The sequence below is a fragment of the Arvicanthis niloticus genome, chromosome 1, assembly GCF_011762505.2.
Source record: "Arvicanthis niloticus isolate mArvNil1 chromosome 1, mArvNil1.pat.X, whole genome shotgun sequence".
NCBI classification, from domain to species: Eukaryota; Metazoa; Chordata; class Mammalia; order Rodentia; family Muridae; genus Arvicanthis; species Arvicanthis niloticus.
Genome location: NC_047658.1, coordinates 134116080 through 134135213, shown reverse-complemented (window position 1 = coordinate 134135213; position 19134 = coordinate 134116080). Strand labels below are relative to the sequence as shown.

General features: G+C 43.0%; 1 protein-coding gene across 9 annotated transcripts in view; it reads right to left on the bottom strand.

Annotated features, from left to right (window-relative positions):
* Smarca2 (SWI/SNF related BAF chromatin remodeling complex subunit ATPase 2) overlaps positions 1–19134 on the bottom strand; it is a 170740-nt gene that overhangs the window by 97913 nt on the left and 53693 nt on the right. For all 9 annotated transcript variants that reach the window (XR_004606220.2, XM_034496038.2, XM_034496191.2 and 6 more), the window contains exons 10-17: positions 15321–15374; positions 11032–11162; positions 10822–10879; positions 8756–8856; positions 6972–7119; positions 3151–3314; positions 1633–1699; positions 856–966 (exon numbers count right to left, since the gene is read on the bottom strand). Coding sequence is in view for 8 of the 9 variants with exons in the window: in XM_034496038.2 (XP_034351929.1) it covers positions 856–966; positions 1633–1699; positions 3151–3314; positions 6972–7119; positions 8756–8856; positions 10822–10879; positions 11032–11162; positions 15321–15374 (834 nt within the window). In the remaining variant the exon portion in view is untranslated. The remainder of the gene's footprint in view (positions 1–855; positions 967–1632; positions 1700–3150; positions 3315–6971; positions 7120–8755; positions 8857–10821; positions 10880–11031; positions 11163–15320; positions 15375–19134) is intronic.

The window sequence follows — 19134 nt, the reverse complement described above, 5'->3', positions numbered from 1 at the left end:
AGCCACAGGATCAGCCCCGAGTCATTTAAACAATAATTACCGAACCCCCCCTTTTTTTTTAACCAGGAAAACCAGAAAACAGATGATAAAGCACACAAGCTTCAGCTTGGAAGAAAGCTCTGGTGGAGGACACCATCTGGAGGGGTGCCTCCTTGAGAGAGAGAGAGAGAGAGAAAGAGAGAGAGAGAGAGAGAGAGAGAGGCACAAGAGGAATGAACAAAGCCCTGCTGACAGTAACCCAGGGCAACAAAAACAATTATTTCTTTCCAAGCACATTCAGAGCTACTAGAGAGAAAAGTGGAACCCAGGTGAATTTTCTTAATAGATGTGAAAGTGGGGCTGGAGAGATGGCTACTTTTCCAGGGGAATCTGGGTTCTATTCTAAGCACACATATAGAGGCTTATAACCCTCTGTAACTCCAGTCCCAGAGGATGTGATGTCCCCTTTGTCCTCCACAGGCACTGTATACATGTATGTCTCCAGGCAAAACAGTCATACTCATAAAACAAACAAACAAACAAACAAACAAACAAACACAAAATTTAACAACCCCAAAAGATGGGAGCTCACTACAAATGAACAGGAAAGGGCCCAGGACCAATCAACCAATCAAATTTGTATTCTTCTTCCCCCTTCTTGGCCCCCCCCCCCCACAATACCAAACAAAAATATTAAATCCTGTGACCAAGATTTCAGGAGGGGGAAAAAAAAGCTGAAGAGAAAAAAAAAAAAAAAAAAAACAGCCATCCAATGACCAAATTATACTATTGAGTATAATTTGCTAGATACTTTACACTCCAGTGAGATGATCCACAATTACAGATTAAAAAAAATTAAAAAAAAAAAAACTATACCTTTGCAAGAATGTGCTTGTCTTTTATAATGTACTCGTAAGTAGTCAGGAGGACATTGAATTTGCCACTCCGGAGCTGGGGAACAAGGGAGCGTCGCATGGCAGGGGTACCCTGAATGGAAAGAAAAATACATCGATTACCCACTGGAAGCACATAGGTGCTATTTCTCACCGTTTAGAGCCTAATGGAACCTAGACAGGTGATGTGCACGTAAATGTATTATCATATACTGATCTATTATCTCTGAAGAAAGTGGAAGCTAAACCACACATATCTTGACCCTTTCCAGATCCTTACAGGAAGGTTTCCCACTTATGACTGAGGAAGGAAAAGAGAGGAGGAAATTGCAGTGAGCTTGCAGTAGTGGGGAACCTGCTGCTTGGCTGAAAGGCTCTCTTTCTGTGGGAGCGTGCAGCAGGCAGCCCCAGTGCCCCGGTAATTGCCTGCAAAGGCAGGAGAAGCACAGTAGCAGCCCACAGCAAGCCAGTCAGCAGCACACAGAAAGTGTGATATTTGTCATTTGTATTACTCTCATCAGAAACCTCGCAATATGATAATTAACAATTTTCTTCTGCATTTCACTATCTGAAAGTAATTATGGTTTATTACAGTAATCTTCTTGGGATGATTAACTCTTACTGTTTAGTACATGATGTACATGACAAAACTTTACAACCAGATACAGTGCACAGATGTGCATATGGAATGAAGAAAATACAGCTCTTTTTTTTTTCTTTTTGCTTTTCCAGGTTTATATATAAATACAATGCTCCAAACCTTGTAAGAAATTTTCACCACAGAAGGAGCCCATTTGTCAAATTCATATGTCCAGTTAGACAGAGTCCTACAAAACAACAACAACAAAAACCACAGTAAAAACCCACACACATACACACATATATACAAAAGTCAGTTACTAGAAACCTGTTACTTATTTCTAGTCCTTGCCTTAAAAGGGTCTAGAGAATATAAAATATCCCAGACACATTTATTTTAAAGATATGCAGGTGAGAGGTAAGTTAGAAGTAGGCTGCCACAAAACATGGAAATTTTACACTTCATTTTTAAAAAAATCTCTTAAGAAACAATTCAAAAGTCTATAAATACATGGAGCAAAACAGCAGAATCCCCCCACAGTTCTGAAACCCAACAACGGCTGGATGGTGTGGGATCTTTACAGCTCTGTAAAGCTACTCAACTCAGGGACGAAGAAATTACAAAACCACCTGAAACCAGTAAATACACCTGTCAAAGGAAGCAGGGAAAAAATACTGAATCTTTTTCTCTTAAATCCTCCAAAGTGAGACCAGGAAAGTGGTGAGGAGGAAAACTAGGCCTTGGTCGGAAGAACTGAAGGAAATACAAAACAAAAGCCTCGTTCTTCCTGCAGGTGTCTTGGGACTGCAAGCCACAACAAGATCTCAGTTAACTAACGGGTGGCAGCAACACGCATACCCCGAAGCACTGGACTGAGGGAAGGTGGATGTGAGCAGCTATAGACCAGGGGGAGCTGTCCAGTGGGTGAGGAACTGGGGCTGTGCTGGAAACAGCAAAGACTGGTCCTTCCAGAGCAGCAGGCCATTGAAGCACAAAGTGTACATACAAAGTTTACTATTTAGAGGCAGAATTCGTAGCCATGGTTTGGATTTCTCTTCTGCTTTAAAAGATACAATAAGGAAGATGTACAAAACTAGAATCTTTTGGAGGGGTATGTGTGTGTGTGTGTGTGTGTGTGTGTGTGTGTGTGTGTGTAAGTATGAATACAAGGAAAAATATTTCTAGAAAATTTCAAAAACGCCCTCACCTTTTCCTTTAGTAAGCTACTTAAAAAAGAATGAGGAATTGAATGCACGCTAAAGCAGTGACTCTCCTGTGGGTCGAGACCCCTTTGGGAGTCACATATCAGACATCCTATCAGATACCTACATCATGATACAGGAGCAAAATTACAGTTTATGGAGCAGCAACAAAACAACTTTATGGTTGGCGGCACCACACATAAGAAACTGTCCTAAAGGGTCACAGCATTAAGAAGGTTGAGAACCACTACTGTATAGGGTGGGGGCCATCCCTGGCTACGACATTATAATCACTACCAACTTTACTAGCTAGTCAAAAGACTACAGTGGGGTGCATGGGTATGGAAAACTAAAGCCAACATTCATTCAGATTCTGTGCTCCTGGTATCCCAACCCCACACAACTATTCTGTCTGAAGAGAAAACAAGGCCAGGCCGCTGACAGGGCAATCTCCAGCACATGGAATGGTGGCTGCGGAACAAATGGCTGTACTTACGAGAGGGGGACGATGATGAGGTAGGGACCATTGAGCCTTTTGTGCTCCATCAGATACGTGATGAGTGCAATGGTCTGGATGGTCTTGCCTAGCCCCATTTCATCAGCTAAGATTCCGTTCAGATTGTTATTATACAGGGAAACCATCCATTCTAGGCCCTGGAGCTGAAATGAAGAGTAATTGTTTCAATTATCCAAGATCTGCACAGGTAATTAATACTAATACAACTCAAGTGAGCCTGTGACTTCCTTAACTTCTCGATGCTCTATGCTGAGTTTCCCACAGTAGCAGAGGGTGGGGGGAGTGCCAACCCAAAAGGAATTTAAAAGGTGAGCCTGTAATCTCCCTGCTGCTTGGCAGGTGCTAAGTGCTAATCAGATTTAGAAAGGATGGACTAAGGCGGACTGGTGGGATTTGAAGCAGCTTTGTGGGCTCATCGGGACTTAGCATTTCACAGTAGATGACATCCTAGAATTATTGTAAATGAAGAAAACCCAAACCAAAATCTATTCCAACCACTCCAAGAACAAAAAGCCAACTCAAGGATTTAAAACAACCCAGAAGACTGAGCTGGCCTATAGAAACTGGATTGGGACCAGCCTGCCCCAGGGTGGCATCCCTGCAGTGAGGAAGCCTGTGACCAGGGAGCCAGGGCCATTCTGCTGGGCTCCAGAAGGACATTTATTTCTTTTCTGGCAAAGAAAGTCCCCAGACAGGTAGCACAGAAACTCTGCACTGCGGGCACTTTCAGAAGGCTGGAAGCTGGCTGCCTGGAAGGTGTACAACATATTTTCAGAGCACGGGAAGTACACTCCAGTCCCAGCTCTCCATTCCCGTTAGGCACGAAAGAAAGGTGAGGTGAAACAAAACGACAGGCTGATTGCACTACCATGATGCAATGCTGGGTCTAATGACAGCATCCATTATATGTAACATATATATATGTACATACATTAAGATATACATAGTGTTACAATCAAGTGAACTCCATGATTCAGTTACATTTAGAACATGTACTGATCTTGTACTTAACAAATTCATTAAACAGCTCTTCTTGGAAAAAAATCACACTCGGAACGACTACAGATGGACACCGAGGCAGACAATGCACCCCCTTCAGAAGCTGGGGGAAGAGGAAGCAGTGAACACATACTCATGTACCCCGAAGTAGCCCAGTGCGGTGAATGTGGATAACTGTGTACTGGCTAGTTTCCCTTAGGGAAACACTGTGACCACTTGAAGGCTTTTACAAGCCAAATGGGGGGGGGGGGCGGGACGCGGGGGGACAACTTGTGCAACACCCCCACACCTTAAAGGTTTTTGCAGAACAGCAACACAAAGAGATGAGAAGAATGGAAAAAGCCCTGAGAGAGAAAGGGTAAATGGAGTGGAAGGGAACGGAAGGGCCAAGTCACGGAAGAGAATCAACCAAAACAAAGTATAAGGCTGGATGATGACCAAGGCCCAACCCAGCACTTGAGAGTTGGAGGCAGGAGAATCAGGAGTTCACAGGGTTATCCTTGAACATGCAGCAAGTTCTGTCCCACCTGGGCTATATGAGAACCTGTCTTAAAAACAAAACAAAAAGCAGCGTGTATGCAAAAATGCCATACTGCACCCAGGACTCTGCAGGCTCAATGTAAAAACCAGGCAGATCCCAGATGAAATAAAAGCAGAACCAGAGGAAGGGGAGGAGCCTAAAAATCCACAACATATGTGGAAGGAGACTTGGGCTTTTCTGCACCATGGAACTGGGGAAAGAGACCTGAATCAAAGCAGGAGTCTCCAGGAAGTAGCTGTAAGGCTGTTACCAGTGTCACCAAGATGAAACTTGTCAAGAAGCCACCAAAAGTTTACTTGTGACCACCTATGAACTTTTGTGAGAATCAGAACCCACAAAGCTGATAAGGAGGCTCAGACTGCAGAAAGGCTGCCTTTTGTGTTGAAAGCCCAGGACAGGGTGCACTTCCGACAGAGAGGTGGATGGAGGCCACTGAGGAGTGGGGTGGGCACAGGTGTTCTCATGTGGAAATAGGAGCTGGATTTGAAAATGCAGACATAAAGAGAGCTGACAAAGGTGCAGGCAGAACGACAAGAGGAAAACAGTGTGGCATTTAAAGTTCTTTACAAGGGCTATCAGTGGGGGCTTGCTGCCAAGGCTGAGTTCAATCCCTGGGATACACATGGCATAAAGAGACAACCAACTGGTACTGCAGCTTGCCCTGTGACCTCCTGAGCATGATGCTACACACACATACACAATGTGTAAAGTAGTAAAAGTTTGTTGTTGTTGTTTTTAATTTATAAATAAATCAGAAAAAAATGGGTGGTTATGGCACACACCTTTAATCCCAGTACTAGGGAGGCAAAGGTAGACAGATCTCTCTGATTTCAAGGCCAGCCTGATCTACAGTGTGAGTTCCAGGACATCCAAGGTGACACAGAGAAACCCTGTCTTTTCAAAAACAAACAAGCAACAAAGTAAGAATAACAACAACAACAACTCAAAAATGGATCTCCCGTGTCAGATATAGCAGAGAACACATTGAATTGACAAGGTATCAAGTAGGACAGAAGAGTTTAAAAGTAATGCTCTGACCTCATGGAGGGGACACTGATTCTAGGAACTCCAGGGAAACCCTAAGGCTTTCCCAAGACAAGCCACGAGTTTGTCTAAACGGCTTTAGTAATGCTTCCCAGGCATTGCTATGTTGCTATCAGTACAGACAGGTTCCAAACAACAGTGGGCAGCAGTGGCTGACCCCAGGAGTTCTGTGATGATGGGTCACAAGCATGTACCTCCATAAATGCAGTCTAGATAGCACTGTTTCATAAGCTATTAGTAAGCAATCATGTAAACGTGACCCGGGCATTAATAGAGAGAGATCTTTGAGAACTGTGGAATCCAGCTGTGTTTAAAAGTTACTTTTATGCAGGAGGCTGATGTGTATGACGGAGTCTTCAATAAGTAAGTAGGCACTGTGGGTGCACAGAGAGGAGTCATGGCCAAGGTGATCACTCAGGTGGCCTGGGATGATCCAGGGTCAACCTATCATGAGCAGCAAGGACTTCCATTCGCTCTTACCAGTATTTGCAGTATTAAACTATAATGGGTTAGTTCTAATAAACGGAATCACCTACATTTATGTGACCACAAAGCCTTATTCTTTTATTTTAGTTTTTAATTTAGTTTTTCATTTTTAATTATTATTCTAATTTCATTTTTAATTTAGTTTCAGGAGTAATTCGTGCAACAAACGCTCCAAGGAGCACACTCCAGGTAACATGGCATTTAGTTGGAACTAGAAGACAGGAGATGCCCTCAAATTAAACACATCAAAGGAAGCACCTGCTACATTTACAGCCTACTTTTTAACCAAAGCACAGGAGCCAACATCTCTATCATATCTTAAAAAAAGGTATAAGTAAAAGAGAATACACCTGAACCCCCAGCATGCACCTACTGCCACAGCCATAGCTGAGGAATGCCTTGCTGGCTTCGGGTCCCCAGTCTAATGGAATGAAGCTTGTATTTCAACTTTTGCAGAGAACCGCAATAAAGCTGGTCCAAACATTAACCCAGTATTTCTTACAAAATCCATTCCAGGATACAACAGTAAACCCAGTGTAACCAGCACAACTCTCTGAAGGACCCCCCTGCACTCCAACGGGAGGGCACTCTAGATAACATAAGGCTCTTAACCTGGGATATATCTTCCATCCTAAAACTCTCCTAAATTGACTAAGGCTCCTAAAATGGGGCATACACGCTTGGGGATGATACACAAGGGTTGCTATGGGGAGACAAACACACCAGTTACCTGGTAATGCTTTAGGGTGCCGTTAATGAGGAGGGCAGACTGCTTCTCCACCCTCTCCGAGATAGCGTGAGCCACCGTGTAGTAGGACTGGGAGCCTCTGGCGCTATACTGCATGCTATACTCGTCGTCCACGTCCTGTTTCGCGGTCCTGAAGAAGACGAAGCAGAAAGTCCACAGAGATATTTGAGTCTGTGTGCTACTGCATCCAAAATGACCTGAGTCTCAAACTGCTGCTGTAGGAATTGCCTGCCCTGCAGTTAAAATTATTCTCTGTAAACTTCACAAAAACTGAGCCGGGTAAGCATTATTCCATCAGTACCACACTGTGCATGGGAGGAAGTTGAGCCTCAGACAGCTTACTCTGAAGGTCATAAAAGGTCAAAACCCAAGCGGGGTCTGACTCACACAGCTGTAGATCAGCACTTTGCTAAGGAAGCTGCCTTGGGTTCTTTGGATGCAAGACAAATCCCATCCATAGGACACTATCAAAGCTTAGGGGACAAATAAGAGAGGATTCAAGAGGACATTAGAGGGGAAGGGGGTGATAAAGAGGTTCTTCCTTCCACCATGCCTCATGGGGCCTTTTACCCAAGGTGTATGGAAGGGCCATCGAACAGTGGGACATACAACCTGGGAAGGGACACATACTACAATCTCTCTCTTCTTTTTGGAAAGTCTCATCTTGTGAGTGTTCTCTTCTGTCTGCTACTTCAGAACAACACCCAACAGTCACCCAAGCAATGTGGTATGCGAACCACTGGAGGACAATCAGCTGAAATGGGACAAGAATGGCCCTGGCACCCAGACAGGGTGAGCTGAAGCTAAAAGTCTGGACCTGGACAGAGTGGGCAGCCGACAACTCTATGAGAGCCAGGGTGGCACAAGAATGGGATTCACACTTGGGCTTCTGCGTATGCTGATGGCTTTGAGGGAGGCAGGCATAAGCACACACACACATGCACACAGGGATGGGAGGCATGTGACACACACATATCACTCACACACACAGAGGCACAAACATGTATGTGCACACACATACACAGACATGCATGCACACACCATATACACATGTACAAACATGTGTACATGCTAATATACATATACATGCTCACATAGACATGTACACAACACACACACATCCATATCACACACACATACACACACAGGGAAGGCAGGCATGTGACACACACAGTGTCTAAATTTGATCAATCTAATCTAGAATAGAGGCACAAATGGCAAGTGTGAAGTCTAGACAAGAACCTGAGCAGGTGACAGGATTCTCTAGTCAAAGGAGGAAGGGAGGGAAGGAGGGAGGGAGAGAGGGAGGGAGGGAGGGAGGAAGGGAAAGAAGGGAGGGAGGGAAGGAAGAAACAAGGAAGGAAGGAAGGAAGGGAGGGAAGAAGGAAGGGAAGGAGGGAGGGAGGGAGGGAAGAAAGAAGGGAGGGAGGGAGGGAAGGAGGGAGGGAAGAAAGAAGGGAGGGAGGGAGGGAAGAAAGAAGGGAGGGAGGGAGGGAAGAAAGAAGGGAGGGAGGGAGGGAAGAAGGGAGGGAGGGAGGGAGGGAGGGAGGGAGGGAGGGAGGGAGGGAGGGAAATGAGCAATACAAAGCTCTTGGCCATAGGTGCCCAGAACTCTGAAGTTACCTGTAAGGAGCTGAGGGAACATTCTCAATCAGTGTGAATATGAAATCTGTTCCTGTGTTTTAAACAGCATTTGCAAACAGAAATTTCCCACTCCATGAACCTCAGACACTGCACTTGCCATGAAAAGTCAAAGGCCCACATACTCAATGATCTGCTTGGCGTCCTTTTCAGAAACTTCTTCACTGTTTGGATCCAGCAGTATCTTCTCCTCTGTTTCCTGCCTACTGGACTCTTCTTCTTCATCCTGGAAAAACAACAGAAATATAGCCAGGCCAGGCAAGTATTTTAATGAGCAAGTTCTATGATTAGCACTTTTTATAAAGAGATTAAATAGTATTTTGCTTCCCAAATGAAGCAAGCAAATCCAATTAAGGGAGGAAGCACATTTGACACCTGCTTAAACCAAGTGATTTAACATTTTACCATTAAATGGGGGGGGGGGGGGGAGGGAATCCCCAAGACCCATACTCCCAACAGTAAGTGTGTGAAAATCATACCAGAAAGATACATACTTATTTGGTCATTCAAAGCAGATATACAGACCATATCTGCTCTTTTAGAATCTTAGAATCCTGTCTTCCTCTCCCCAAAAGCAGATGTTAGAGACTTAGCGTCCTCCTGAGAATATTCTTTCTGGTGATGACATGGGACTCTGTAATCCCCATGCACAGCAAAGGATCTGAACTCGTGAGCACACTGTTTTCTGAGGCTGGTGATTCTCATCACCCATTGCTGAGTGTTCAGAAGAAAGGCATCATTACCTTGGCACAGGATAGGACTACCTCCTTACCTCTAGAAAGAGTCCTGAAATACTCCTTATGTCCACTACTAACTTGACCTTTGAAACCATCTCAAGGTGAATATGTGTTTCTTAACTACTGATTAGAGAAAGGACACATGTGAAGGGCACATGTGACCCAGTATCGATGGTGACACCAAGACACTGATGTCAGATCATTCACAAGTACCTCCTAGAAACCGGGAGCTACAGGTCACTCACTGGCTGGTGGCCTGGGGCTCCTGTCACTTGGTCAGAGTGCATCTCTTACCAGCTGTCAGGAGATGTCTGCAGCTGTCAACATCTGGGTGGCATGGGCTACCTAAACTGCCCACTTTATCTTATCCTTACACTCCCAGGCTCTTCCTCAGAAAGAAAAATCTTGTAACAGATCATTTATGGACCTGTTCACTCCAGCAAGCAAGCATGAGAGAGAGAGAGGAGCTGGGAGATATTACCATGCCACAGAGTATTTGCTTTTTAATGGTTATGTTTTTCTAAATGAAATTTTTATTGTTTTCTAAAAGCAGTAAATGTTCATGGCATATTAATTTAGAAAGCAAAGATCCAAAAAAATCCAGAAGGAAAATGACCATTGCCTTAAAATCCCCATCAGTTATTAGGCAAGGCTGTGTCATCGGCTGCTTGGCATCCATGTGGGGCACGCTGCACTCCAGCCCTGTGTTCTGATCCAAACCAGACTTAATGACTGTACTAGCCAGGCTCAAGCAACGGAGACAAACATCACTCAATCTTTTTATTTGTACTAACCAATCATTTCATAATTAGCCTAACAAATACCTTTATTATTCCTTAATCCCTAGTGCAAGTACCCAAGATTCTCATTTTGTGTTCTAAACATGTTACTTATTCTTTCCAAAGAAAAGCAAAAATATGCTTTCCTTTGAGTAACCAGCATATCCAAGAACTCAAAACTAGGAGTCTTGTGTAAAAAGAAGTCCAGGCGGTCACTGAAGTCTTTAGGCTTGCTCAGGTTGACTTTTCTAGCTCACGTCCTTGATGCATAACTTCCAATGGGCTCCAAGGCTTAGAAGGGAACACAAGTTCTGGGGCAGTTAGCTCTCACTACAGACCACTTGGGGATAGGAAAATATCTCTCCCAAAGCAAGCTAACTTCAAAGTTCTCACCCAAAGACCTCCTCTAATCTAACGATGGCTTCTCTTTCCTTGGTTCCAAATGAACTTAGGGTTTGTCAACATTTCTCACCAGCCAGGAACCCGCAAGAGATGACAATGAGGTCAACAGGCACAGACCTTCAGAGCCTACCCAAATGCTTAACCCCAGTCATTGCCCGAGAACAAACCCAAGAGAAATGGGCAGAAGACATCGGGGACTGAGCTCACATTCACGAGGAGAAGCTTCTGCTTCTGTTAACTTTGAACCCCACAGAGTGAAAAATGTCCACATACCTCTTCCTCATAGTCAGATTCACTCTCTTCACTGTCAGATCTGGGTGCAACTTCGTAACTGGGGAAAAGGAAAAAAGGAGGGGCTGATCTTAAGGCATGCGTGACTTAACTGCAACATCCTACTTGCAGATGACACATGCGCACATGAAGCTTCCCAGTCTCTGTAAAGGCTCCCTGCTTTGTTTAGGAATTTTATAAGAACCACCATACCCAGGATTCATCTCCAGCCAGGCGTCCAGCTGACTTGCTTTGGGTGCTTCCGGTCCAAAGAGGACCTTGCCAGTTTCTGTGTGTGTCACTTTGACAGGCAGGTCACTCATCTGGCTACTTTCATCTATTGGCTAGAAAGAGCAAAATGAAATTAAGTCAACCTTGGATGGTAGGAGGCTCTCTCAATTCTACACTGGGTAGTTTTCAGGCTTTTTGCTTGCCCAGTACCTGAACTGTTTTCTGCATTTCATCTTTTTAGAATTTAATATGTCGCCGGGCAGTGGTGGTGCACGCCTTTAATCCCAGCACTTGGGAGGCAGAGGCAGGCGGATTTCTGAGTTCGAGGCCAGCCTGGTCTACAGAGTGAGTTCCAGGACAGCCAGGGCTATACAGAGAAATCCTGTCTCGAAAAAAAAAAAAAATTAATATGTCTTTGCGAGTAGGAGAGAGATCACTTCTCATTAAAGAATCTGAAGTAGATACGATACGATGGCACATGCCTGGGACACTAGCACCCTGAATGCTGAGGAAGAGAGGTCACAAGTTAAAGGCTAGCCTAGGCTACATACTTAGACCCTGTCTCAAAAAACTGGAGCTTTGGCCCAATAGTACAGTACTTGTCTAACATGTGTAAGTTCCTGAATTTGATCCTCAACAAAAAAAACTGACTATATTGGCCTCCCTGGCACTTAAGGTACAGGTACAAGGCCTTGGTTTTTCTAAACTGGCTGGACTTGGCAAGACTCTGAGTTAGAAGACAGAGAAGGTCAAGGAAGCTAGGGTGCAGGTGTCCTGATAGACAGCCAAATTATGTTGGCAGCAATGCAAGTGGAGTGACACTAGGCTATGGCAAGCTCTGCTTTCTACAAATAGCAGCCATGACTTTACTGGACCAGCTAGACAGGATGACATAGAATTAGCTTAGAGCCCTAGGACAGGTTCTTCAGGTACCCTTTATCCTATTATGCACTGAACAGTCCTAACCCAAAAGTGCAAAATTTGAAACTTTCTGACCATGGACATGATGGAACAAGTGGAAAATTCTGTAGCTGGTCAATGGAAAGGGCAATCCACAGTTAGTCCAAACCCAAGTATACTAAAATAATGCATAAAGTCACCCTCAAATTATGCATTAAAGCCTATGTGAAAAAAACATGAAGATGCATATGAAACATAAATATAGTGTATGCTTAGACCTAGGTCCTATCCTTAAGTTATTATATATATATATATGGAGAGAAAGATATATATATATGTGTGTATATATGTATGTATATGTGTGCATATATATGTGCATATATAGTATATATACATATTCACATTTATATACGTGTGTGTGTGTGTGTGTGTGTGTGTGTGTGTGTGTGTATGTGAGCACACGTGTATATTCACTCCAAAGTCCAAGTTCAAACCCACAATAAAACACTTCTGGCTGCAAGCATTTTGGACAAGGACACGTGCCCTGTAATAAATTCTGTTCTTACTTCAGGCAAATGGACCTGATGCAGGTCATTTAGAACTAATAGTTCCCCAATCCTTCACCTAACACTCCCCAGAGAACAATTGTTGCAAGCAGTGGTTTTGGATAGAACAACAAAACATAGCCTACACCACCTACTACAAAACAATGTATTTTATTTGAAGCTGACCAACCAGAATTGAGTCTACTTCAACCATTGGGGCTGTATGTACGGTAACAAACAAACAAACAAAAAGAAAAAATTCTGCTTGTCTGAAACCTGAAGAACTGACTAAGACAAACATGAAGTTTATTTTTAGGCTCTACCAAAAAGAAAAAAAAAAAAAACTTTCTCAGAAAATTGAGTACATGAAACTGCAGAGGTTGTGGATAATGTGCCCCAGAGACCAGGGTGTCTTGGAGGGGCTGGGAATGAAGCAACCCTATGCAAATAGATGCTACTAATTGTTGGGTGACCGACTTCTAGGAGCAGGGCCCTGGGTAAGACATTTGGAAACGCTTCATTTGTGTGTGCATTCTGCTCTCTACTTCCTGAAGAGTAGGAAATGGACTGTTGAGGCAATTCGTTATTTCAAACAACTTGCCCTAAATTACTCTTAATTAGTTTTGTGGTCAAATAAATACATGCAACACTATTGGCGCAATTAGGATTGCCATATAATTTATTCTAATTAAGTAAAAAAAATGATAAGGAAAAACAGTGGGCTGATGTTACTGTCTATATCTTGGGAAAAATAACACCCCCCCCCAAAACCCCAAACCCCAGTAGTTCTTTCCTGCAGCTCCCTCAACAAAGCACCATCAAAGTCAGAGCCAACGTTAGCGACTATTCACAGAAAACTTTAACAGAAAAGGCTTGCCCCAGCCTGTCAGTTCTCCTCGCTCTTGCATGCGCTAGAGAAATCGTTCTGAGCAGCAACACTTTGCATGGCAACATGATTCTTCCTCATTAATGTAAAAGGTCATATGCACACTCCAGAGAGAAAAGGGAGATCCAGCACTTGCTACCATTTCCGTGGGAAAAAAAAAAAAGTCCTATCTTGTTATCGTGGGCTATTATCATACAGCCTGTTTTATTGCTAATGTCGCACCTTGGAGAAAATTGGAAATCACTGTGGGTGGAATTAGAACCCTGGCAAAAGCACAGAATGAGCCCAGAAGAGAAATGAGAACATTATTTCAAAACAAACTGAGCGAGATGTCCACTTCTCAAACTTCAGCAAATGGAACTCATATTTATTAACATTAAAGATTAAAAAGACATGTATGTCATAGGCCCAAGATCAGGAGCTAATTTCCACACAAGATAAGGGATGGGAGAACTAGAAGGTGTTCAGTTACCCTGGGGGTCGCCTTCTCAGGGAAGGCTGGGGTGCGGGGAAAGCCGTTGGTGCTTCTAAGTGCTCCCACACAGCACTCTTCCTGGTAACAACCTGTCTACAATTTCTCACATATCAACATTTATCCTGGTCTTTTCTTCCCTTGTGATGGCTTAGAGTGGTTAGCCAACATCCATTTTCAAGAGGTTTCTGCATCTGGCCACAGGTCCTCATGTGAAACACATGTGCCTAGTAATTCTAGAAGAAAACTCACAATCTCCCTCCCCCCTCCACCCATAAAGGTCCTTTAAAACAAACCTCTGGCTATGTATGCACCTCTTCATTGTATGACTTGACGGATCTTTCAGGTTTTCAGGGGGAAAAATCCAATAAATAAATAATTGCCTCCTCAGAACTCAGGACAATATCAAAAGTCCTTGGATATATAATTAAGGACAATGCTTCTGTATTTAACATGTACACTCTGTATTATAAGCCTACAGAAATACCGAAAGAAAATCCAGGATATGTGAACTGCCTGGTTTATGTATTTTTCCAATTTCAAATTAGTAATTAACTAAGGGGAAAAAATAGGCCATATTGTAGGCTTCTGTATTATTTACTTGTCAAATGTAATCACAGAATCACTTTAGCCTCTTACACCTTCTACAAAAGGTATATGTTTATCTGTATATAGCATGATACATAAGAAATTCTATCAGCTGATCAATAATCTTGAGACAGTGTTATTCTAAGTTTTTACTACAGTTTGAAGGAAGATGTTTCTCTTAACGCCATAAGTGTGTGTGTGTGTGTGTGTGTGTGTGTGTGTGTGTACATATATGCTCATTCATGTGTGTGAATGCAGGCGTGTGTGGAGGACAGGAGACACTCTTGTCAGACCTTGCCTTTCACCTTGTTTGGGGAAAGGTCTCATGTTGTTTACCACTAAGAGTTTCAGGCTAGCTGGTCCACAAACTTCTAGGGGTTGCCCTGCTTTTGCCTCCAGTCTCTCTCACTGTACAAACACTGAGGTTACAGATGGATGCTACTACGGGCAGTTTCACATGGGTTCTGTAGATCCTAACTTGGATCCTAACAGTGAGAGTTCTTGCAACTGTGCTATATCCCCACCAATGTACTGGGTTTTTTTTGTTTGTTTGTTTGTTTGTTTTTTTAACTTTAAAACAGATTATCCAACAGGCTGGAGAGATTGCTGGACAGATCAGAGCACTTGCTCATGCAAAAGACTCAAGTTTGATTCAAACGATCCACATCCAGAGATTCACAATGGACTCCAGCTCCAGGGAACAGTCACCCTCTTCCAGCCTCTGTGGGCACACACATAAACATGCAAGTGGGTATACATGCAGAGACACACATACATACCCATGAATAGAACTTTTTTTTAACCACCGAGTGGCTCAGAGAAAGTAAAGTTAGAATCCACAAAGAACAGTGCCACAGGGGATGACTGACAGGACCCTTACCTCTCCATCTGGTCCCAGGGCAGGCTCCCCTCCCTCTGCATTCTCTTCAGCCTTCTGCAGAACAACAAAGTCAAGTGTTATGTATACATCAAAAATACAGGGCAGGAATTAATTCATGGCAACTCCCATATGTAATTTTCAATGGCAGTGTGTTGTCCTCACAGACAGCGCAAGTGCTAATGTCTTTCATCTTTGTTTCTCTTTGCTGAGACTAAACAGGCACGGCATTAGCAACTTGTGGAGAGTCACTCAAAGCCAGATGTGACTCAAGGCCCGCACACTAGAGATCTGTGTGGCTTGCATCGTTAGAGACCCACAGAGCTTAAGACACCGGCACCACCACCAAGACAGAAAGCAGAATCAGAAACATTTTCTCCTGTTTGCACTGAAGACAAATCCTGACATAATTAGTTTGACTTTCCTATTCCCTAAGCTAGTTTTCATCAGCAATGAAGAAGAGCAGCATTCTAAAAAACGTCCATCAACTGAAAGCTCTGAACCGCTCCTCAGTCATAAAAACACAACACAAAACAAAATTCTGTGAGTTCCCTGGGTGCTTTCCATTCTCCCTAATTGGCTTTCATAATATATAGTATTTCCACGGCGTGTATGTGGGGGAAATTGATGTATATCTACTGCACACTCCTGAAAAATCCCATCACCTACTATTGTTTAAATATTGCAGTGCCTTCGTGCACTAGCCTTTCTGTGCCTCAAAGACAGGGAAAGGAGAAACTAGGATGATGCCACATTAAACACAGACCTGAGCCCGTCTGTAATATATACAAAATAGTCAAAGTGTCTTTCATTTATTTACAATACCTGTCTAACAGGTAACATATTTTCTACATACAGAACCTCTATGTTAAAATCATTACTAAAAGCCACACTACCTCCATGCAATAAAACCTGGGAGAGAAAAGCTGCAGTTACTTACTGTACCAAGACATTTAGGGGAAACAAGCTTTCTAGGACTTTCTAGGACTCTTTAGTTAATTGAAAAACATAGACAATGATACAGAATCGATATTAACTTTCCTTTTTCTTAAGACAGTCATTCTATTAATACTTTTATCTTCTATGAAACGATTCTCTTAACAAAGCAACGATACTGAAACTGTTGAATGTTTAAAATCTACCTGAAGAAGTCCCATAAATGGATGACTTTTTAAAGTTCTCTTCAATGTAATTTATAATTTTCTAACCAAATATACTCTCTGTGACCCTTTCACATGTGTGCGTGCACTCAGGCACGTGTGCACACTCACACACAGAAGAAGTTAAGGAAGAAGGGAGGGAGACAAACAGGCAGGGAGGCAGACAGATACAGAGACATAGACGCAGACAGACGGGGTGAGGTGATAAAGTCTAAAAAACAGAGTTTTTACCAAAGATTAGGAAAACAAAGGCTTCTAAACTTAGACCTGCCCAAGACTTGTATTTTCTGTATTGCTATCTAGATGAAGAAGTATGTACCAACACAGAAGACTGATACAGGAAATCACAACCATGGACTCTCCACCTAGCATGGGGAGACATTCCAACAAAGGCAGAAACCTTGTGTTCAGGAAAGAAAGTGACCTGCTACCAGCCACCGAAGGGTCCGTTTTTGGAATTCTCAAGCACTAAACTCCAGAGATGGTTTTAATTAATGAGAGAAAGTCAATTAATCCCACCATTCTTTCCATACAGACCAGAAATAAGCTACGGATTTGGCCAACAAAGAGAATCAAATGAGACAATGAAAAAGCCAATTTAAAATAGCTAGCAAGTGGAACTGGATCACCATTTCAATGAATAGCACATTAAAAAGCTTGAAGCACCATAAATGAATAGAATCAAAACCACTCCACAAGCATATTCTCTTATGAATATACTATGAGTTAGCCAGAGCATTATCTAAAACCTGCCTCATAATCAGACCCTTTGATAACTTAAAGACTCCTAAACTGTCTTTTTTTTTTTTTTTTTTTTTTTTTTTTTAAATATCATTAGACGTCAAGATGCAAAGTGCTACCATAAGTCCACCTACCCCCTTGGTTCTGGGACTAGACAAGTTGCCTGTGAATCACATCTCTGACTGCACATGAGACCTTAGCTGTGTAACCCGGAGCAAATCAGCTTCATTTTATCTTAGTTTCCACTGTAGAACTGGATCACTGTCTCAACCTGCTCAACCCTGAACTCACATGGTACATGACAAACACACTTTCACAGCTCAGGATCATGAATGCTGGTAGGTCAGGAGCTATTGTTATGCTTATAATTAAGACAGGCTATGGCACTATCTGAACACTGCCTCCTAAGGCTACATGGCCAGGGGCTACTATGTGTTCAAGGAAGGTTCATACCTACAGGGTGTCCAGCACTTAGGAATCACCAGATGAGTATTTAGCGGACAAACAAAAGCATTATTGTGAACAATGCATTTCACTTCGGATCCACTCAGTGAATAATTCATATTATTGTTGTTGTTATTGGTCATTATTTTTATTACTATTATTGCTATCATCATTGCAATTGGGAGCCAAAATATTTTTCAAGTCACAAAACAATTAAGAACACCCAGACATAGTTCATCATTGAACTTGGGTCTTTTGTCACCTCTGTCACAACCACCCTGTCCTTGGACCCAGTTCTGCCACACAATTATAAGACATGAAAGCCAGGTGGCAGTCTAGTCTACAGAGAGGGTCGCCAGCCCCTCTTGTCCTGTCCTGGGCTTCTGGTGTCTATGGACATTCTTTCAGAAATCCATGTTCTCCCACCAAACTTAAGTCAACACAGAAAAGAAAACCTAAAAACTGTTTCTCCCTTTTCACTAGATACCCAAGAGAATGTGACTTTTGCATCTCTGGGCCCCAGGTGAGAGAGCCTGGTGTGTATGTGGCACAGTTGACAGTACACCCACTGCTTGAGAATTGTTCTCACACAGTGGTCTGTGTCAGAGAACCACCAGTGCATGGTCTAATACCACTGGCTGGTGCCTGCACTTAACCCCATTGATTGAAACAAAAGATCAGGCTGAAACGCTGTAGTCCATTCACTAAGCTGGGCCAACAGCACTCTGTACTGACTTCCCCCTAACAAAACACTGCAAACGAATTATATATATGTGGGGATGAAAGCAAAACGAACCTGCTCATGGCAGGGGATGTGTGTGATACAGATTACTCTTAACTAAAGACTACTCATTATAAAAAAAAAAGTACTAAAACTCAAAGGAATCTGGGGTCACAGTTTCAACGGCCAAATGTCAACTGACAATCTCTGCTTCAGAATGTTCACAGACAAAGCAGATGATGCATCTTCCACTCAAAGGCTTGTCAAACGAACAATGGAGCAACCAGAGGAAGGACTTCAAGAAATAGAAAAATCCCATGTCAACTAAAATCAAGAAGACAGACTTCCGTGGGGGCAGTCTGTTTAGATTACAACATGGAGGCTGCCCTGTTTAGTAAAGAAACAGCTTTGTGTCAAGTATTTTACAGCCTATATTATAAAAAAGATACATTTTTTTTTTGCCCCCAGCAGGTATTACCACAGTCTACTGGAGCAATGTCCAAACATGTGGGCACCTTAAGGGCTCATTCTGCTTTTCTGGAAATGAAGCTTCCAGGAATCACTTGGTTTATTTTTACTGTCATTTAAGTGGGCCTCTGAGCATGGAGACAGGTGCTCAGGCAGAAAAAAAAAATGCCCAGGAATATCAAATTAGCAGGCATTTGAACATTGCTTGGATCCTGTCCTACAGAGAAAGCCAATTTGAACATTTGACTCGGGCAACTGGTCAAGCCAGTTAAACAGGACTTGG